This window comes from Neophocaena asiaeorientalis, unplaced genomic scaffold (assembly GCF_003031525.2).
Source record: "Neophocaena asiaeorientalis asiaeorientalis breed wild unplaced genomic scaffold, Neophocaena_asiaeorientalis_V1.1 scaffold220, whole genome shotgun sequence".
NCBI lineage: Eukaryota > Metazoa > Chordata > Mammalia > Artiodactyla > Phocoenidae > Neophocaena > Neophocaena asiaeorientalis.
The window spans coordinates 2,460,263-2,483,263 of record NW_020174042.1 but is presented as its reverse complement, the minus strand read 5'-3'; the positions used below and the strand labels follow the sequence as shown (position 1 = coordinate 2,483,263).

The window sequence follows — 23,001 nt, the reverse complement described above, 5'->3', positions numbered from 1 at the left end:
AGCTGGCACACAAATCCGTACAGAATCTTCTGAAAATGGAGGCAAGGGTGATCCTGAAGAAGCCCCCTTGTCTGGTGACCAATGACAGTCCTAACTGGACTGACAAGTTAAAGGCTCCTCTTTGTGGTTCAGAATTTCACCCTATCTGCCCTATGGAGACGTAACCTGGGCCCCAAGGAAGAGGCAGGCAGTAGCAGTCCCCTGTTCTAGTCCTCACCTTAGGACTGCATGGAAGACGTAGAAACATAAATTACGGAGGGAGGCCTATTTCATAGAGCACAAAAGACTGTGTGGCCGGCAGGTCACGGGACTCTAAAAGGGAGGCGAGGTACCACGCTGCAGCTAAGGAAGAGGTAACTAAGAGGCTGCTGCGATTAGGGCAGCACAGAGGGTCAGGCGGGGCAGGGAGGAGGCCAGCGGAGGGAGAAGACTGAGTGGAAAATGAAGCCTGAGAGCTCCCCAGGAGTGGGGAGAGGGTGGCCTGAGGCCCTGGGTCTGGTGTTGGGGGGGACCTGGGCTGACTGTGCCCAGCGTGGATTTCGAGTCGGACACCACCTTACTGGCTGGGAAAAGGAAGTTAATGCCTCCTCTCACAGTGTCCAGCCCTTGGCGCCAGGGCTCGGTTTCATAGGTTTGGGGAAACGTGAAGCGCTTGTTTGAGATAACCAGCGGTGACTGTGGGGTAAAGGCGTGTTGGGAGGGATTCCTTCCCCGAGCGAGGGTAATCGCCCTCACTTCCGGGTGCCTGCGGATGGGAGGGTGGGGCTCCGAGGTCGGGGGCCAGAACCCAGATTCCTTTGCCCCCAGGTCGCCCACCTCCAGCAGCAGTCAAATGGCCCTTGAAAAAGGGCTGGAGGCCGCTGAGCAACTGCCGCGAACGCTACAGCGAGCCCTAAACCCAATCCTTCTGTCCGCACTGCATCTCCATGGCGACGCGCTACGAAGTGCGGCTGCGCGAGGATGACGGAGCGCGGGCGAAAGGGAGAGGGTATTTTGGTTCCAGCCGCTCGCCGTCCTTTCCAGACTTGGTCGTCGGAAAGCTTCGGGTTCCTGTCTCCCCTTCCCCTTCCCCTTCCCTTTCCCGGCCCCGGTCCTCCCTCCCTCCCTGCCTCCCTGTTTTTCTACTGCCGCCCGGGGTCCGGGCCATTTTCTGGACCGGGCGCACTAAGGTGCGCGGCCCCGGGGCCCAGTATATGACCTGCCGTCTTGCTCCCGCTCGTTTCCCCCGCCCCATGTGGCTGCGGGGCCGCGGCGGCGCTGCCCACTATGGCCCGGAAAGCAGTTAGCAGGAAGCGGAAAGCGCCCGCCTCGCCGGGAGCTGGGAGCGACGCTCAGGGCCCACAGGTGAGGGCTGAGAGGCCGGGCCCCGGGTGATAAGGCCGAGGCACCCAGAGGATAGGGTTCGCAAATCAGGGAACCGGAACGAGGTCCAAGGTCTTGGGGGGACGAGGGGCGGGTGAAGAGCGGAGCCGTGGTCAATAGGATCCGGGCTGGGCCAGCAGGAGTTCACTGAAAAGCAGATAGTCAGCAGGGGTGAGGAACTAAAGGGGAACGTGAAAACGAGACATATTCCGGGGAGGCCTGCAGCCGGGAACGGGGCTTGAGGAGAAAACAAACTGGGTTTCTGAGGAAGGTAAACCGAGGTCGAGGAGAATCGGGAACAAAACCTCCCGTAAAATAACGGGAGAGACAGTGAAGTCCGCCTTCCTGTGGCCCGGGGAAGGGGAAATGATTGCGTCTCTCATATAGGAATGAGCCTCCCTTTGGATACCCAAGCTCTGAGCTGGGCCTTTTGGCACTTGGACCCCTAGATGAAACAGCAGGTTCCAGGTATCACTCCTGTCCTGCTCTCTGGGTCCCTTCAGACTCAGATTTCCCGTGCCTCCCACCCCGTTGGTGTTTGATTTTTGGAATTCTGTAACTGCTTGGAGCGCAGACCTGGTGACAGGAAGGCGGCCACTGATAGGGCAACCCTGAAAGACCTGGGACCCCAGTTGGGCTCCTTGGGTTGCACCGTCCATGCTTCGCGGGGAGTACAGGCTGAGAGGGAGAAGGGGGCCCATTAGAGATGCAGCCGAGGTCTGTATGTTAATCTCTCGGCCCTTCACTCCCTTCTCTATCAAGGATAACTTTAAGGTACCTGAATTCTTCACTTATAAAAGGCCTTAGTAAACTTTTCATACTCTTTTCTGCTTACATTCCTTTCCTTTTCAGCTCTTGTTTTCCATAGGTATCACTATGAGCAGCATCTTTTCAATGTTGGAAGAGTTAAACTGGACTTCTAGATTGACTTTCCTGTTCCATTGTATTTGTATTTCTGTTGTATGTAAATCCTGCAGGATGAGTTCTTAGTGATTTCTCTAATACAGTAGGATCCCTTATTCTGACAAAGGTAGCCAAAGCAGTGATTTCTAATTTTGCTTTCCACAGTTTGGCTGGGATCACTCACTTCACAAAAGGAAAAGACTCCCCCCAGTGAAGAGATCCTTAGTGTACTACCTGAAGAACCGAGAAGTCAGGCTACAGAATGAAACCAACTACTCTCGAGTGTTGCATGGTTATGCAGCACAGCAACTTCCCAGCCTCCTGAAGGAGAGAGAGTTTCACTTGGGGACACTTAATAAAGTGTTTGCATCTCAGTGGCTGAATCATAGGCAAGTGGTGTGTGGCACAAAATGCAACACGGTAAGTTTCTGGGTGGATATGAACTATCTCCTAGTTCTGGATATATGGCTCCACATGTCCTAGAATCTCTCACTGCTGGTTTTCCCCATTAGTTCTTTGGGGGAGGAGATTGCCTTATTCTCCTTTCCATTCCCTCCTATCTGTTCATGACTTCTTCCTTTTCTATTCCTTTTCCCACTTCCACATTTCTTTTCTGGTAAATCTTCAGAGGAGTCTGTTTCTTTAGGCCTCTTGCCATATGGATATGCCACTGCTTCTTGATTTTTTTTCCCCCCCTTTTTATGTTGTCTTTTAAGTCAGAGGCCTCAGAGGAAAGAATGATGGTCTGGGCATCATTCAGGATACAGGATAGTGAAAACCTAGGTGTTGTCTGCTAGGCTAAGGGCATATGTAGAAGTATTTAAACTCGTACTTGGCTAAAGATAGGAATAAGACAAACACTCTCTTTTTAGGGGATAGAATCTAAAGATGTATTTCCTATAAGAAAGGGCAGGGAAGTATGTTCGGTGGTATATTTCAGGATGTATTGGGTCGGCCAAAACGTTCATTTGGGTTTTTCCATAAGATTTTATGAAAGACCCGAACAAACGTTTTGGCCAACCCAATAAATGTTTGGTCTTTGCTAAGTAGCCTTCTGAAAAGAATTCAGTAGCAAGAAAAATTGAATATGACATGAGTAGGAGAGTATTTTTACGTAGAATGACTTAGAAGATAGTTATAAGTGAATGAAGGGGAAATTTTATCAGTAAATTTAACCAGAACAATTAAAGGCATGGATAAAATATCAATCCATGATTGGATATTGTGGATATGATTAGAACAGAAGAGCATAAATAGCATGATGTCAGAGGAATGGCAAGTGAGAAAAAACAGGGCCTACAGGTGGGAAGTGATTTTTTTTTTTTTTTAAGTAAATTTATTTATTTATTTATTTATGGCTGTTTTGGGTCTTTGTTGCTGTGCGCAGGCTTTCTCTAGTTGTGGCGAGCAGGGGCTACTCTTTCATTGTGGTGCGCAGGCTTCTCATTGCGGTGGCTTCTCTAGTTGCGGAGCACGGGCTGTAGGCACGTGGGCTTCAGTAGTTGTGGCACATGGGCTCAGTAGTTGTGGCTCACGGAATTAGTTGCTCTGTGCCATGTGGGATCTTCCCGGACCAGGGCTTGAACCCGTGTCCCCTGCATTGGCAGGCGGATTCTTAACCACTGCACCACCAGGGAAGCCCTGGGAAGTGATTCTGATTAACACATGAGAAAAGATCAGATGTAGGTCCAGCTGCTCTCTGTTTTCACCTCACCCTGGGTGAACAGACAAGAAATGTCATAATGGCTGGGTGAATTTACCCTGGACAGAAACACATCTTGGATTAATTGAAAGAGAAGATGGCTCTAGATCAAGAAAGTCTTAAGTACTAGGAGAAGTATTTATTTATAAAGGACATAGGTAAAGGTTTAAACATGAGTTTTAAGGAACGATATAATACCATGGTGGTTGAGGCCAAGCTTTCATTTCCTCTTTTGTTGAAGGTTGCTTGTTATAAAGAAGGCTTTCAAAAGTAAATAGTGGTGGCAAGCTCCTACAAAACTTCCTTTTCCTAGTCTCTCAGGTCACTACTCTTCGTTTAAGAGAACTGTCATCGTTGTCACTTGGATTAGAAAGAGTCTTCCATTTAGAGGAATTCATTTCACACCCCATAACCATACAAACCATCATAGTGTTTTGCCCCAGCAAATGTTGCTGAATTTTAAACTGAATTAATCATAATAATCTCCTGCTTCTTGAATTTATTTACCCTCTTTTGAAGGTGAGAATAATGTTGAGTAGTAATTTAACCTACTCTTGATATGTGCCTCTTTCTGTCTTCCTGTTTCCTCATGACTTAAAGAGTTTAAGTGGAGTCTTGCTTTCTTTTCTTTTTATAATTAGTGTTTTTCTTTGCTTAGCTTTCAGAACCAAAATTGGGAACCAGGAACAGTGTTCTTCTCTGAACTTGTAATATTTGGCAAATGATTCTCTTATCTGTGCCTTTGTTTTCCCATCTGTAAAATGCAAGTGCTGAGAAGGTAGCTGTATACATCTTGGGAAATATTTCAAGTTAGCAGTATCTTACTTGTTCAGAAATAGTAGTGGTGATAATGAATCAAAAGCCTTTTCCAATGCTCTTGGCACTCCCTGGGACTTCCCTCAGTTTAAAAGGAAAATTACTTAAATAGTTAGCACTATCTTTGGATAATATCTGAAGAGTTTGGGGAGGGAGGAGTTCATGTTGGATTCTCAATAGTAAATTAAGTTTTGATGTATTGAAATTTTACCATCAGTGAAATGATTTAAATGTATTCAGTAGGAAAGGTATACTACAACTGTTTATATTCTAAAATAATCTTTTAATATGTATCTGCGGGTTAGAAGTGCTTTTTCTCTTGGCTGCTGTGGGTATTCATGAGCGTTTAAGCGTTTAACTGTTAGCGTTAACTAACATGCTAAAAAAAGTTAGGCCATTTCCAAGTTAACTGACTTGGGGCTATAGTATAGAAACATTTGCTGAGGCAGTGGGTCATCTGTGAAAAAAGCAGTAGAGGTTTTGTAAATTATTCTGTAGCTTGATTGGTGGGGTGGGAATTTCCCTGTGCTATGGGCTAACACTCAAACTAGGGGCAGTCCATTCAACCTCTCTGAATTCCCTGGGCCTAATAAGCACAGGAATAAGATTGCTAGCCTATGTTTTTTGCTTTTTTTTTTTTTTTTTTTTTTTGCTGCACCACACAGCTTGCAGGATGTTAGTTCCCCGACCGGGGATCGAACCCACGCCCCCTGCATTGGAAGCTCGGAGTCCTAACCACTGAACTGCCAGGGAATTCCCCAGCCTATGTTTTAATCATTAACAACATTACAACACTCATATTTTTACTAAATTACTTAAAGAAGGAGAGGTAGTATAACCTTAATTGAAATGTGGGTTTGGGAACCAGGATGGGTAGGTATATTTTCCCGCTTTAGTGTTACAAGCTCAGGTTATGTACAGAGCCATACAGAAAAGCTAAATAAGAGAAGCTTGCCAGAAAAACGTTTGAAACAAAAAAACATTTGAAGAGAAAATGTTTAGTTTTGTGCTTTCAATCAGTTGAAGTTTGAGAGGGGGTAAAGATTGAAGTTAGTGCTTTAGGATTCACATATGTATAAGGGATTATTTAAATTGTTCTATTACCATGGAGAGAGGGTAGAGAAGTCACTCTTGGGTTCCATAAACCTTCCCTAAAATTGCAAAAATATCATTAGATGTATATTTTCTGAGCATGATGTGGGAGGGTGGTGTAGGGGAGCAGTCCATAGATTTCATTACATTTTCGGAGGGAATATTGTGAGCCAAAAATGGGTAAGAACCATTGATATTGACAGGGGGGTTAAGAACAGAACCTTGGAGAACACCTGCATTTATGGTGCAGGAAGATCTGCTACAGGGGGAGTAGGGAGGTCAGAGGAAAACCAGGAGAGTACCAAAAACAATTCAAGAAATTGGATATTTTGAGAGGGGTTGGTTTGGGAAGGATGGTGATAGGTAGAGTGATAATGTGTGCAGAGTTTGAGATTTTTAATTTTAGACATGAACTCTTATTTCCCATATTTTGACTTTCAGGGACTCACTCACCTATAATAGATAAAATTGCTCCTTGCAGCTAGTGTGAACCTCCACCGCAGGGAACCATGAAGCCACTCAGTAAGAGAGTGTTAGAAAGGATTTGCAAGGGTGATTTGGGGAAAGGCTTAAGTACATAGGATTTTCACAGGAAAATCTCCTATGGAATTATTTTCAGCAAGACCCCAAAGCCTAAGTGATAGTACCAGGCTAACTCCTGTTGCCAGAGCTGCTTTTATCTTTCTCACCAACTCCCAAAGTAATGGTCAGAAGTATACTGCTGACTTCACAGGTAGGCTTGGTGGATCACAATGAAGCAGACAAGATGAGGCTTGGGCTGCAATTTGCTGCCAGATGAGAGGAAGAAGCACTTGGAGAAGCTTAATTTTGGGGGTGGGGTGGAATAGTAGTTACCAGGGTTGAGAAAATAGCTATAATATTATAAACTTGAGTTTACATATTCAAACTCCTGAAATCATAAAAGCAGAATATGAAACTCAATTTGAGACACATGGAAACAAACAAAGGAAAAATGTGGGAGTTTTTTTCTGACTGGATTTTGTATTCATTCCTCCTCGTGTTACTATTTTATGTTCCCAATGGGGTTACAGCCCTTTAGAAAATGCTTTAAAATGCTTGCAGAATTCCTTGGGTTTGGCCAAGTGTACATCTCAGGTTAACAGCATTCTTCTTTTTTTTTTTTTAATTTAATTTTATTTTTTATACAGCAGGTTCTTATTAGTTCTCTACTTTATACATTTCCTCCTCGTGTTACTATTTTATGTTCCCAATGGGGTTACAGCCCTTTAGAAAATGCTTTAAAATGCTTGCAGAATTCCTTGGGTTTGGCCAAGTGTACATCTCAGGTTAACAGCATTCTTCTTTTTTTTTTTTTAATTTAATTTTATTTTTTATACAGCAGGTTCTTATTAGTTCTCTACTTTATACATATTGGTGTATACATGTCAATCCCAATCTCCCAACTCATCTCAGCACATCCCCCCCACCCCACCCCACCCCACTTTCCCCCCTTGGTGTCCATATGATTGTTCTCTACATCTGTGTCTCTATTTCTGCCTTGCAAACCAGTTCACCTGTACCATTTTTCTAGGTTCCACATATATGCGTTAATATACCATAATTGTTTTTCTCTTTCTGACTTACTTTACTCTGTATGACAGTCTCTAGGTCCATCCACGTCTCTACAAATGACCCAATTTCATTCCTTTTTATGGCTGAGTAATATTCCATTGTATATATATACCACATCTTTTTTATCCATTCGTCCATCGATGGGCATTTAGGTTGCTTCCATGAGCTGGCTCTCGTAAATAGTGCTGCAATGAACTATTGCATGTGTGTGTGTGCATGCAATAGTGGGTGCATGTGTCTTTTTGAATTATTATGGTTTTCTCTGGGTATATGGCCAGTGGTGGGATTGCTGGGTCATATGGTAATTCTATTTTTAGTTCTTTAAGGAACCTCCATACAGTTCTCCATAGTGGCTGTATCAATTTACATTCCCACCAACAGTGCGAGAGGGTTCCCTTTTCTCCACACCCTCTCCAGCTTTTATTGTTTGTAGATTTTCTGATGATGCCCATTCTAACAGGTGTGAGGTGATACCTCATTGTAGTTTTGATTTGCATTTCTCTAATAATTAGTGATGTCTCGAGCAGCTTTTCATGTATTTGTTGGCCATCTGTATGTCTTCTTTGGAGAAATGTCTGTTTAAGTCTTCTGCCCTTTTTTTTAATATAAATTTATTTTATTTATTTATTTTTATTTTTGGCTGTGTTGGGTCTCCGTTGCTGTGCTCCGGCTTTCTCTAGTTGCGGCGAGCAGGGGCTACTCTTCATTGTGGTGTGCGGGCTTCTCGTTGTGGTGCCTTCTCTTGTTGTGGAGCACAGGCTCAAGGCACTCGGGCTTCAGTAGTTGTGGCTTGAGGGCTCTATAGAGTGCAGGCTCAGTAGTTGTGGTGCATGGGCTTAGTTGCTCCACGGCATGTGAGATCTTCCTGGACCAGGCCTGAAACCCATGTCCCCTGTATTGTCAGGCAGATTCTTAACTCCTGTGCCACCAGGGAAGCCCTCTGCCCAGTTTTTGACAGGGTTGTTTGTTTTTTTAATATTGAGCTGCGTACGCTGTTTATATATTTTAGAGATTAATCCTTTGTAAACAGCATTCTTATCTGTATGATCCTTCTATATTTTGTAGTTAGGATATTAACCTGCTAATTAGGTTTTAGTTTTTTAAATGACATATGGTTATTCTTTGTCTAGTAAGAAATGTTCACAGTTATCCCAGAATTAGTTTTTATCTTATTTTGAGAATATTTGGCTCTTTTGAGAGGAAGATTTTAGATGTGGAAGTGATAGAATTGCTATCTTGGCAAGTTCATTCTGCTGGGCACATGTGCAGAAGTGTTTGTAGATTGAAAATCATTGTGTAAATGCTTCAAAAAGTCTAAAGTACTATGTCAGGTTAATTGATGTTATAAGGCTTTTGGAAGAGGAGCAGTAGGAATAAGTTTATGCCTCTTATATGTGATGGTGCTAGAGTTGGCTGCCCTTTTCTGACTTGTCTTCATCTTGAGAAGGTCTTGCTTGGATTCACGCAGGTATGGGCTCCAGGAATCCTGTTTCATGTAGTGTGTTGCAGACTTTAGTCACCCTCTGTATGTGAGGGAATTAATGGTCAAGAATGTTCGGGTGTGACCCATGTACTTATGATCAGTTAATCTATAGCAAGAGAGACAAGAATATACAATGGACAAAAGACAGTCTCTTCAATGAAAATTGGTGCTGGGAAAACTGGACAGCTACTTGTAAAAGAGTGACATTAGAACATTTTCTCATACTGTATACAAAAATAAACTCAAAATGGATTAAAGTCCTAAGTTTAAGACTGGAAACCATCAAACACCTAGAAGAAAATATAGGCAGAAAACTCTGACATAAATCATAGCAGTATTTTTTGGGTATATCTCCTAAGGGAAAAGAAAAAAAGCATAATAAGCAAATGGGACCCAATTAAAAGCTTTTGCACAGCAAAGGAAAGCATCCACAAAATGAGAAGACAACATACTGAATTAGAAAATATTTGCAAGTGATATAAACAGTAAGGGGTTAATACCCCCCAATATGTAAACAGTTTATACAGCTCAATATCAGAAGAACAAACAACCTGATTAAAAATTGGGCAGGGGCTTCCCTGGTGGTGCAGTGGTTGAGAGTCTGCCTGCCAATGCAGGGGACACGGGTTCGTGCCGCGGTCCGGGAAGATCCCACATGCCGTGGATGAGAGGCCCGTGTACCAAAAAAAAAAAAAAAAATTGGGCAGGGGGCTTCTCTGGTGGCACAGTGGTTAAGAATCCGCCAGCCAATGCAGGGGACACGGGTTCAAGCCCTGGTTGGGGAAGATCCCACATGCCACAGAGTAGCTAAGCCCATACACCACAACTACTGAGCCTGCACTCTAGAGCCCACAAGCCACAACTAGTGAAGCCTGCACACCTGGAGCTCGTGCTTCACAAGAGAAGCCACCACAATGAGAAGCCCGTGCACTGCAATGAAGAGTAGCCCCCGGTCACCACAACTAGAGAAAGCCTGCGCACAGCAATGAAGATCCAGCGCAGCCAAAAACAAAATAAATAAAATAAATAAATAAATTTACTTATTAAAAAAAAAAATTGGGCAGAAGGCCTGAATAGACATTTTTTCAAAGAAGACATACACATGACCAACAGGCACGTGAAAAAATGCTCAATATCCCTAGTCATCAGAGAAGTGCAAATCAAAACCACAGTGAGGTATCACGTCACACTTGTGAGAATGGCTTTTATCAAAAAGACCACAAACAACAAATGTTGGTGAGGGTGTGGAGAAAAGAGACCCCTTGTATGCTGTTGGTGGGAATGTAAATTGGTGCAGCCACTATGGAAAACAGCATGGAGGTTCCTCAAAAAACTAAAAGTAAAACTACTATATGATCCAGCAGTTCCACTCCTGGGTATATATCCAAAGAAAAAGAAAGCAAAAACTCTTAATTCAAAAAGATAACGTGCACCCTAATGTTCATAGCAGCATTATTTACAGTTGCCAAGATATGGACGCAACCTAAATGTCTTAACAACAGATGAACAGATAAGATGTGAGATATACACACACATACATACATATATATACATACACTTGCACACAACAATGGAATACTCCTCAACTATAAAAAATGAAATTTTGCCGTTTGTGACAACATGGGTGGACCTGGAGGGTATTATGCTTAGTGTAATAAGTTAGAGAAAGACAAATACTGTATGTTATCACTTATATGTGGAATCTAAAAAATAAAACGAATGTATATACAAAACAGAAACTGACTCACAGATATAAAGAATAAACTAGTGGTTTCCAGTGGGGAGAGGGAATGGGGGAGGGGCAAGATAGAGGTTGGGGATTAAGAGATACCAACTACTATGTATAAAATAAATAAGCTACAAGGATATATTGTACGACACAGGGAATATAGCCAATATTTTATAACAACTTTAAATGGAGTATAAGCCATAAAAATTTTGAATCATTATGTTGTACACCTGAAATGAATATAATATTGTAAATTAGCTATATACTTCAATAAAAATTTAAAAATTAATAAAAAGGGTCAGGGCCTGAACAGCAGTCCTATGGAAGGATTCAAGAATTTTAGGGCAGCTTTTCTCAACAAGAATATTGATGGTGTTTTGGTGGTTTCTTCCTTCTCTGGGACTTTACCTCATATTGCTGAAGATTTCACATTCTTGGCTTCTGCTCCATAGATGCCAGCAGTCCCCCTCTGCCCTGCACCCTCAGTTATTGTGACAATCAGGCACATGCATGTGTACACGCAGGCACACATGCATGCATTTTCAAACATTGTGCCCTCAGTTGACAACCACCTCAGAGCTTGAGGCGGGCAGTTTTTCTCTTAAGTGATCTGAGCTCTTTATTTCAGGTATAGTCTGTTGGAAGCTTGGGACGTTGGAGAATGAACATAGGAGTAACATAGTGACTCTTGCACTCCAGGCTTTTTTTTTCTAGCTGGATCCTTGATAGACATTACAGTCAGAGAAAAAGGTCTTCTCAAGCTGACACATGGACGTTTTTTCTGTTGGAATGGGAGCAGTGCCCGGGTTTGGTTCAAGATGAATGAGAGTTTTTCCTGGTGATATCTAGGAGTATTGCTTTTTAGCTTGACGTTAAGCAGGATTCTTCATATATTTCCTGGTGTAGGAGATAAAAGGGAGAAACTGACCCAGAATTGGCAACTGGGTTCAATCCAGGATTATGGTTGGACTGCAACACTTGGCTGCTGCAGCTTCTTTTTTTTTTTTTTTTTTTTATTTCTGGCTGCATTGGGTCTTCGTTGCTGCGCGGGCTTTCTCTAGTTGTAGCAAGTGGGAGCTACTCTTCATTGCGGTGCATAAGCTTCTCATTGGGGTGGCTTCTCTTGTTTCAGAGCACGGGCTCTAGGCACGCGGGCTCAGTAGCTGTGGCTCGCGGGCTCTAGAGCACAGGCTCAGTAGTTGTGGCGCACGGGGTTAGTTGCTCCACAGCATGTGGGATCTTCCTGGACCAGGGCTCGAACCCATGTCCCCTGCATTGGCAGGGGGATTCTTAACTGCTGCGCCACCAGGGAAGTCCCAACATTCAGCTTCTTAAACTGCTGATTCCACTTGAATGCCCTTATATGCCTTTGGATCCTTGGAGGCCATCAGTCCCTTTCACTTGTAGGTGGGGATGTTTTCATCAGGACAGTTTTTGAATGTGAGAAGAAATGGAGTAATTTTTCTGCATTTCATTGGCTAGAATGTAGTGGGACAACTTTGTGTTTTGTGTCTGCTTTTACTAAATTTATAACCATTTATTGAGTTTTTCCCATGTATAGCAAGACACTGCTTCATGTGGGTTTGCAGTGATAAAGAAACAAATCTCAGACAGAGCTGGAAGGGACTGTAACCACTGGCCTCCAATTTTTTTTAGAGTTGAAGAAACAGACCCAAAGGGAGAAAAGTTATTTGTCTGAGATTCTATAATGAGTTAAGTTTGGGTCCTAATTTTCCTTATTCCTTGTCAGAATTCTTTATGTTATGCCAAGTACTCCTCAAACTTTCACTGCAATACCCGTAATGGCAGAGGACTGCCTGACCTCTGCTTAGCTTGGCTGGGATACGATACATAGCTGCGTGCAAAGTTAATAACAAAATAGATGCCTCATTAGACACGCCAACCAGGAGTGCACCTGAGAGGAAGTCATTCCTAGCTAGGGTATTCAGAGAGGATTTCCTAGAGGAGGAAGAGTCTTCAACTATGGGAAGGAAGCAGGGATGTCCATTCCATAGCAGAGTCAGGAATATACAAGGAATGTTGAGCAACTCTGGATAGACCCATTTGGCTGATGCTGGGAAGAAACAAGGGAGAGTGACTCAAGTTGCCGGGGATTTGGTTGACAAGACTAACTGAATCTCCTGTAGGTAACTTTTTTTTTTCTTTTCCTTCTGACTCATGTCTAGCCTTTAATAATGAATAATCCTGTTCATCACCTATCTCATCTGGAGAATTGAGTCACATGCTTCGCCACATGGCCCCTGGTGAATTTATGGCCTGTTCCTGCAGCCCTGTAGACTCGGAGGATGGGGAAACGTGGGTAGCTGAGAGCAGAGGTTTGCTGGGAGGTGCCTGGCAGGCTAACTACCTGCTGAAAGTTAGTAATGAGGTAGTCTGGTTACTTGATTTGGTTCCTGTTTTCCTTGGGCTCTTCCTTTAGTCTTCTTTTGCCAGTCTGCCTTCTTCTAAATTGATGTATATTTGATTTCTGATTGCTTAGGCCTTTGTTTCCTAAGCATGACTCAGGAACTGTCTGCATCACAATCACTTGAGGTATGTGTTTAAAATGCAAGTTTCCTGGTCCCCACTCCAGTACTGATTCAGGATTTTTCCTTCCGTGAAACCTAGGAATTGGAATTTTAAACAAGCTCTCAGGCAATTTTTATATGAATCACTGGCTTAGACTTTATGCTGTATAGCAATAATTTTTTTGTCACCTTATTAAATCTAGACCATTCATTTGAATTCTCCTTGTATTTTCTAAACCACACTCGGGGCATAGGTGGGACATCATGTTTAATGGATCTGAAAGAATTTCCTTGTAGGCATCTTGGTTAATATCTGTTCAGCAACCAGTAGTATGTAATCAGATCTTATTTCTGCACTTTGAGGAAGCCCTTGACAAATAATTATTTTCCTTATATGCCAGTTCTGGTCTCAACAGACAAAGCAAGAAATTTGCCCATTCTTTTTTTTTGTGTGTGTGGCTGCGTTGTGTTTTCGTTGCTGCGCGTGGGCTTTCTCTAGTAGCAGCGAGCGGGGGCTACTCTTCATCGCGGTGCGTGGGCTTCTCATTGCGGTGGCTTCTCTTGTTGTGGAGCATGGGCTCTAGGCGCGCAGGTTTCAGTAGTTGTGGCACGCAGGCTTCAGTAGTTGTGGCACGCAGGCTTCAGTAGTGTGGCTTGCGGGTTCTAAAACGCAGACTCAGTAGTTGTGGCACATGGGCTTAGTTGCTCCACAGCATGTGGGATCTTCCTGGCCCAGGGCTCGAACCCCTGTCCCCTGCATTGGCAGGCAGATTCTTAACCACTGTGCCACCAGGGAAGACCCTGCCCATTCTTTTTTTAAGTCAGATCTTAGCTTAAGTCATTACTTTCCAATTTTTTGGTCTCTTTACTAGAAGAGTTATAGTAAACAAGTCAGAAATATCAACAAGTTTAAGTCATTTTGTATTGTGTATTTGGATTCAGAGATTCATGGGTTGAATCTGGACTCCATTTCTTACTAGCTTTGTACCCTTGGACAAGCCAGGTAATTTCTCCTTAGCCTTTCTTTCACCTTTAAAATAAATGGAGTGGGGACTTCCCTGGTGGTCTAGTGGTTAAGACTCCACGCTCCCAGTGCAGGGGGCCCGGGTTTGATCCCTCGTCAGGGAGCTAGATCCCACATGCATGCCACAACTAAGAGTCCACGTGCCACAACGAAGATCCTACATGCAGCAACGAAGATACCACATGCCTCAACTAAGACCCAGTGCAGCCAAATAAGTAAATAAATACATATTTTAAAAATAATAATAATAATGGAGTGAGTAGTATCTGCCTAGCTCAGTCATGAAGAAAATTAAATAAGATGTTGGTTAGCTCAGTGCCTAAAACATGTACTTAGTAAATTGTTGATGTAATTAATGGCAGTGGAGGAGGAAGTGGTAACAGTAGTTTGATGGTTCTAGCCTTTAGGTGTATTTCTGGCCAAATTCAGGTACATAAGATAAGAAGTGACCATTTTTCTACCCTGTAAATTGGTTATTTTCTGTATGTCAGTCACATCCCAAGGAGCTTCAACATTTAAAAATAATTCATTTAGATATAATTTATATAAGAAAAAATACAATTAGGAAATTATAGTTAATTTCATCATAAAAGAGATATAGATAAAAGCAAAATATTTTTCTGTATACAAATTAAAATGTTAACCAGTTCTGATAAGGATGTGGTGGAACAGGTCATATATTTATTGTCACTAAAACCCTTTTTTGAAAGTAATTTGGCATTGTGTTTCAAAGACCTGGGGTGTATTGTTTGTTGAATGAAGAGCCTAATAAGTATTATACCCTTTGACCTAATATTTTCATACTTTGGAAATTATCCAAAGGAAGAGAGAAGTCTTTTTTAACAAAATAATTATTGGAAGCTATTTTATCAAAATGTTAACAATAGAATACTTAAGTAATTTATGGTAAATCAAATCTGCATGATATTATGGAGGTATTGACATAATTGTGAAGACTCTAATAACATGTAGAGCTTTTGATATGTTAAATGTAATGAGATACAGAATTCTCTCTGCTGATTATAGCTATGCACCGTTATACATGCATGTGATTAAGGACTGAACAGGAACTTGACAAATGAAAAACAGACTTGAAAAGAGGGATAGGATTTTTTTTTTTTTTTTTTTTTTTGGCTGTGTCGTGTCTTGCGGCACACAAGACCTTTCGTTGTGGTGTGCGGGCTCTTTGTTGCAGCGCGTGGGCTTCTCTCTAGTTGTGGCGCAGGGGCTCCAGGGCGCGTGAGCTCTGTAGTTGTGGCACACGGGCTCAGTAGTTGCAGTGTGCGAGCTTAGTTGCCCCGTGGCATGTGGGATCTTAGTTCCCTGACCAGGGATGGAACCGGAGTCTCCTGCATTGGAAGGTGGATTCTTAATCACTGGACCACCAGGGAAGTCCCGAGAGATAGGATTCTGAGCAATCTTTCTTGCATTTTTTATTTCCAGTATTGTAGATAAAGTATTGTCAATAAACTCTATAATTTAAAAAAAAAGTTACTTAAGCTAGATGTTTTCTCTTAGCCTAAAGCAATGGTGAAAGTGGCCTTGCCAGGTTGCCATTCAATGCTTATCTTGTTTGCTGACGAAGACTGAGCAGTCTTGGAGTATACCTCCTCTCTACGGAAAGGGTGTAAAGAAAGAGCTTGGAAATACAGTGGTAGGATATACAGCAAAAGGAGTTCCCCTCTCAAGTCACAGAAGATTTTTGGAGCTCCAGATAACACCTGGAGAGAGTTCTTCCTTTTCAGTGGGCAGATACATAATCATATTATCATTAAGTCTTTGTGCTGTAAGGCTCAGGAAGTAAGAATGAAAGAATAGGGATTATGTTATTGTTTTAAACTGTTATTATTAAAAGTTTATAATCTCTTAATATACTAGATAATTAATTAGTGTGTAATGACAATCTGCTCTCCAGTAGTTTGCAGTTTAGAGATAAGGCTTCCTTTTAATTCTGAGTAGAAGATCTTATGCCTTGAAATGCTCTGGGGAACAAAAAGCTGAGAATATCTTGTTTTCTTCTGAATAATCTATACATTAACTATTAGTATCCTTCAGTACTATAGGAATTAATTTTCATCTTCCATAGGAAGAAATGAGGATCTGTGTAAAATCAGGCTAGTTGACCAATTCTTTTGTTTACCCTTCTATTCTCTGGTTGGATGGTATATCACTTGGAAGTAGGACATGGGCTTTGTATTTAGATACAGGCAACACTCAATTGAGTTCTGATTTTACAACCTAAGAGAAATTTTTTACCAAATGTTTGTCACGGTGCTTGAGGTAGCTAAACCTCTGTGGTGTACTGTCAGAGGCTCTTCACTAGGTGACTTTGGCGGATACCAGGCAAAATCTTAGGTGTCTTGCCAAAGCTGACTCTCAGGACTTACTCCATTTTCAACAGAGCCCTCCAAGATCAGGGGTTAAGAATCAGTTTACTGGACATGTTAAACGCTTGTAAAGAATTATGTTACTGGGAATTCCCTGGTGATCCAGTGGTTAGGACTCCATGCTTTCATTGCCGAGGGCCTGGGTTCAGTCGCTGGTTGGGGAACTAAGATCCTGCAAGCTGTGCGCCCCCCCACCAAAAAAAAAAAAGAATTATTATGTTACTTAAATTTAGGATAATTGTAAATCCTAATTTGGTCCTCCTCCCACAAAATCATGATTCTAGTGGGAAAATATCAGTACTCAGGACCTAATACCAAGTACCATTGCTGATTTCAGCAAGCTAGCCCTATAGCCATCTTTTGGAGGAGCAGCTTAGATTCACAATTCAAAGAGTAAGAGATCTTAGCATAGCACAGGCACCTGGATTTAGATACAAGAATGTTCACTGCAGTGTGTTTTGCATTACTGAAAATTTGGATACAGCATAAATGTTCAATTACAGGGAATGTGTTTGATAAATTCTAGCATACCCATGCAGCGAATCACCTTAAAGCCATTAAAAATTATTTAAAGGTATATAGATTAATTTGAAAAGGTGTTAAAAGATATAAAATAATATATATGAGGTCACATTTTTATAAATGGAGAAAAATATGTATGCATTTGACTGGGTATATAGTGAAGGACCTGAAAAAAAATACACCAGGTGGTAGTAGTGGTGGTGTTCATTTTCTGATTTCCCCTTTTCTATGTTTTACAAGTTTATGACGTGTTACTTTTGTAATTTGGACCCCAACCATGTTATTTTACTTTAAACAACCACATGGGTCTTTCCTTTAATAGACTTGCAATAGAAACAGTGACTCAACTTTCTAGGTGTGACAACTCTTCTAGCTCCTAAACAGTCTAAAATATTTATAGCTATAGAGTCTTGATATTGTTCAAGCAGCTTATTGATCTCGGCCATACCCCTGTCTCCTGCACAGCAGGATGCAGGTGAGTAGGCAGCAAGCTTTTAGAGATGGGCTGGACAGAATGCCCGATTCTCTTGGACATCATTGGAGTCCTGAGTAAGTGCAGCTCATTTCAGGGCCTGTGGTCCTTTTCTTTTATCTTTTAATTATGCACGTCATATGTGTTCCCTGAGGAAAAAAAAATCAACATTCCTGGATGCATTTTTATTTATTATTTTTTAATATTTATTTGGTTGCACTGGGTTTTAGTTGTGGCAGGTGGGCTCCTTAGTTGCGGCACATGGGCTGCTTCGTTGCAGCAAGCAGGCTCCTTAGTTGTGTCTCACGGGCTCCTTGTTGCAGCTCGCTGGCTCCGTGGCATGCAAACTCTTAGTTGAGGCATGCATTTGGGATCTAGTTCCCTGACCAGGGGTCAAACCTAGGCCCCCTGCATTGGGAATCTTCACCACTGAGCCACCAGGGAAGTCCCTGGACTCATGTTTTTAAAAGGGAGGGTATTCATTTAATAACATAGCATGACCAACTTTCCATGTTAATAAATATCCTCTACTCCATCATTCTTAAAGGCTGTATAATAATCCATTGTGTGGATATTCCCAATCCCCTGTGGTGTTTCACTGGTTTAAAATTCACTGTAATTTGGGACTTCTCTGGCAGTCCAGTAGTTAAGACTCTGTGCTTCCGTTATAGGGGGCACTGGTTCAGTCCCTGGTCAGGGAACTAAGATCCCGCATGCTGCACAGCAGGGCCAAATTAATAAATTAATTAATTAAATTGACTATAATTAAAATTGTTCACCTGTCATTATTTCCTTATCATAAATTTCTAAAATTGAAATTGCAGAGTTTACACATTTTTCATTTTAGATACATATTGTCTAACCATTTCCTGTTGTGTTTCTGGATCTTGGCTCTCTCCTTTGCTCCTCCCCATCTCCGTTTGGGAGAGGAAATGTATTCCTCTGCTTGATTTCAGTTATCCTCCCTTTCCCATACTTAAGCTGCCCTCTTGCCTTTTACCATCTGACATGGTATAGTCATCCTCTCTGTGCGACCTATGTGGATTTGCTTTCCTTTCTCCATTAACCTCCATCTAAAACACTGATACTTTGTGAATCTCCCCTCCCCCCATTTTATTAAGCCACCTTGACTTTCTATACACACAATTGCATATGTCTATATGCAGATACATGCATTTAGAGGTGTACTCACTAGTCATACAATCTTCCTGATTGTAAGGCCTTTGCTTTCTTTTTTCCCTCTGTCCTAACTTGTAAGTTGCAGGGAGCCATTAAGCCTCAAGCTTATCTTGCCGTGCTGCTGGTTTCTGGCAGGGATCCCAGTAGGTTAATGTGGAGCAGCCTCATTCTGGGAAATGTTACAGGAGCTGTTTGAAGCCTTGACCCTTTGTCAGACAGCTTGGGGAGATAGTCTCTGGCACTCCATCCACATCCCTGTTCCTTCCTTTGAAAAAGCAAAAAGGCTCTGTCCTTCACATGGTGCTTAGTCATTCCTCTGCAAGGATGAGGGTGAGGTTGGGGGTAAACTCTTGGTTTCCTGGGCCTCTACAGAGCCAGCTGTTTGCATTTCCCTTGTATGAAATCTTTTTCATCTAGTGTAGAAGCCATTATAACCTACTGAATGAAACAAACATTAGAATAGAATGTTACTATTAGCTAGTACTTGTTAAGTACCTATTCTGTGCTGAGCCCTGCGCTAGATACTTTACATTTTATTAGACCTCCTAGCAACCCTATTAGATAAATAATATTATTCAAGTTTTATACATAAGAAACAAGATTCAGAAAGGTGAAAGTGACTTGATCAAGATCACATAGCTACTAAGTAACCAATGGAATTCAAACCTAGGTCTCTCCCAAGTCTAAAACTGGAGAGGTTGGACTTAAGACTTTCTTGGACATGAATAGATGAAGCTTTTTCTCTTCACCTTTTCTGGGTGGCAGAAATGGAGCCCTGTTTTAAGGCATAGGGTTGTGTCTTATCAAATGCATCGTCCTTAGTGTACAGAGTAGATTTCTCTCTACATCAGTGCTTCTCAAACTTCAGTGTACTTGGAGATCTTGAGAAACTCCAGATGCTGATTTAATAGGTCTAGGGTGAAGGCCTGAGATTCTTTGTTTCTAACAAGCTTCCAGATACTCCTTTGAATAGCAAAGCTCTAGATCAGTGATTGTTAAACATGGGCAGTCATTAGATTCACCTGGAGATCCTTGAAAAAAATTCACTTTTACTGGCCCCAAACTCAGAAATTCTAATTGGAGGAGTTTTAGGGTAGGGCCTGGGAATTGTTTTTAAATATTTATTTATTTATTTATTATTTATTTGGCTGTGCTGGCTCTTAGTTGCGGCATGCGGGCTCTTAGTTGTGACATGCAGGATCTAGTTCCCTGACCAGGGATCGAACCCAGGCCCCCTGCATTGGGAGCACGGAGTCTTAAGCACTGGACCACCAGGGAAGTCCCTGGGAGTTGTGTTTGTTTTGTAGTATTTTTTAAAAAAAGAAAATTCCCCAGGTTATTGTATTATATTATATTGTATTATAATCAGTTTGAGAATCACTGATCTAGAAGCCAGTATATTATGGTTGCACTGTCCCACACAACACAAAAGTGTAAGTGGGCAGTACATTTTGCTTTATTAAACATTTGAGGGGCTGTGTTGGTTAGAGATCGTTTGTTTAAAAGGGTAAGAAATCCACTCACATTTATTGGAAGGGCTAGCTTGCAAACCTGAAGAGCAGGAAGTATCCCTGGATCGCAGAAAAACAACTAGAAGTTGGAAAGCCCCTAGGAACCAGGGATGTCCATGATTCCTGTCTTCTGTTTCCTTTTCTCTGGGGACTGGCTTTGGTAGAAAATGGCCACCGAGACAGTTTGGTTTAGTGCCACCAGCCAGTTCCATATTGCTGAGAGAATTTGAATGACCCAGTCCAGTCTAGCCTCTGCACTGGTTCTCCTTGAGCCAGGAGGCCACCCCAGGACAGTGCTGTGATCTGGAAATCTGGGCTGTATCAAACTCAGCTACAGGCCCCCACTCTGAGTGCAGGGATGTGGGGGCCCCCTAACATCATTGGGCAGGTCCCTTGAAAGGTGGTTACTGTAAGCACTTACTATGTAGCTCTGCATGGTTGGGGCAGGAGAATAGAACCAAATAGGGTAAACCCCCTGCTCTTGGAATTGGAAGGACATTATTAGCTTAATGGAGAAGAGAGACAAGTAAAGAATTTTTTTTATTTTGGCTGTGTTGGGTCTTTGTTGCGGTGCACGGGCTTCTCATTGCGGTGGCTTTTCTTGTTGCAAAGCATGGGCTCTAGACACACAGGCTTCAGTAGTTGCAGCACTTGGGCTCAGTAGTTGTGGCTCGCAGGCTCTAGAGCACAGGCTCAGTAGTTGTAGTGCACAGGCTTAGTTGTTCCATGGCATGTGGGATCTTCCCAGATCTGGGCTCCAACCCGTGTCCCCTGCATTGGCAGGCGGATTCTTAACCACTGCGCCACCAGAGAAGCCCGAAACAAGTAAAGATTTTGAAATTGTGATAATAATATCTAAGTATTGTGGGTAGAGGGCTGTCTTGGGAGCCTACAAGAGAGGAACTTAACCAGCCTGGACATTAAGGAATATTCATAGAGGACATGTCTGAACTGAATCATGAAAGGTAAGGACGTGATGACCAGGTAAAGAAAAGAGTAGGAGGAAGCATTTCTGGCATTGTGAACAGCATGAGCATGAAACAAAATAATTATATTTCATTGGAGAGTCTTCATTGAAGACCCAATGCAGTCAAAAATAAAATAATTATTATTTGTGTGAATAATAATTAATAAGCAGTTCTTTCTAGAGTATAAGGTCCATGGCAGGATTTGAAGCTAGAGAGATAGGTAGGGGCCACATTGAGAAGAGTCTTGATGCCATGCTAAGGGGCTTGAATTTAGGTAAAGGGGAACCATTAGATATTTTTTAATTGACATGGGAGGATTTCCATTTTTATGAAGATGAATGATTATAGTATGGAGAATAGGTTTTGTTTGTTTGTTTGTTTTGCGGTATGCGGGCCTCTCACTGTTGTGGCCTCTCCCGTTGCAGAGCGCAGGCTCCGGACGCGCAGGCTCAGCAGCCCTGGCTCACGGGCCTAGCCGCTCCGCGGCATGTGGGATCTTCCTGAAACGGGGCACGAACCCGCGCACGTCCCCTGCATCAGCAGGTGGACTCTCAACCACTGCGCCACCAGGGAAGCCCCTGGAGGATAGTTTTTATGGTGACCTTGCCTGAAGGCACAAAGACCAGTTGCAGTTGTCTAGAGGAGAGAGGATGGAGAGGAAGGAGCCAACTGTAAGAATATTTAGGAGATAGTTTGGCAGGACTAGCTGGGATGGTGGGAATGAGGGAGGAGGAGTCTAGGATGAATCCCAGGCTTGTGTGACCAGGCAGATTTGGGTGGCATTAGATGAAATGAGCAATTTGGGGAGGAAGAGTATTTGTTTTAGACACATTGAGTTTAAAAATGCCTGTCAAAAAAAAAAAAAAAGCCTGTCAGACACATCAGTGACTGACTGTTAGGCAGGAGGTCTGCCTTAAGTAGTTGTCAGGGCCTACAGACTCAGGAGTGGTTCCCCTCTCTCCACCTTCCCTTTTAAAATTTTTCCTCAGTCTCTACCTGGCGGTCTTGTTCTAGCTACTCTTCCTTTCCTTTTTCTATTTTAAATTTAAGGCTTACCTGCTTTCTCCTTTCATAGATCTTCCTGTGCAAGCAGTAGGTTATTTTATACAACGATATAACATGATTTGGCTTCACTCTGAGAACTGCTGATAGGATTTTAAATGAACTACCTAGACTATAAGGTATATGAGGCCAGAGATCATTCCTAGTAGTTATATTTCTAGCATCTAGAACAATTATTGTCATTTAGTTGGTGCTGAATCAGTGAGTGAATAAATGAATCATTGAATCACATAAAGAGTTTAATAATAATAGACTCCAGGGACTTCCCTGGTGGCACAGTGGTTAAGACTCTGCACTCCCAATGCAGGGGGCCTGGGTTCAATCCCTGGTAAGGGAACTAGATCCCACATGCATGCCGCAACTAAGAGTTCATGTGCCACAGCTAAGGAACCCGCCTGCCACAACTAAGGAGCTCATGTGCCGCAACTAAGGAGCCTGCGAGCCACAACTAAGGAGCTGCCTGCCACAACTAAGACCCAGCACACCCTAAAAAGTAAATATTAAAAAAAAAAAAAGACTCCACTGGGAATGCCCTTTGTCTAAGACTGATCTTTTCCATAAAGTATTTCTCTGAATTGAATTTTGGAGAGTGAAAAGGGGTTAGTTTGGTACAGAAGTGGATAAGAGCATTTCAGGCAGAAGCAGCAGCATGAGCAAAGGCATGGTGG

The 23,001-nt window shown here is 42.5% G+C and overlaps 1 protein-coding gene across 1 annotated transcript in view; it reads left to right on the top strand.

Annotated features, from left to right (window-relative positions):
- The first annotated feature begins 979 nt into the window (after positions 1-979).
- DCAF12 (DDB1 and CUL4 associated factor 12) overlaps positions 980-23,001 on the top strand; it is a 40,763-nt gene continuing 18,741 nt past the window's right edge. Inside the window, exons 1-2 of the mRNA XM_024753812.1 lie at positions 980-1,344; positions 2,431-2,685. Of these exons, the coding sequence (XP_024609580.1) occupies positions 1,267-1,344; positions 2,431-2,685 (333 nt within the window). The 5' untranslated portion in view covers positions 980-1,266. The remainder of the gene's footprint in view (positions 1,345-2,430; positions 2,686-23,001) is intronic.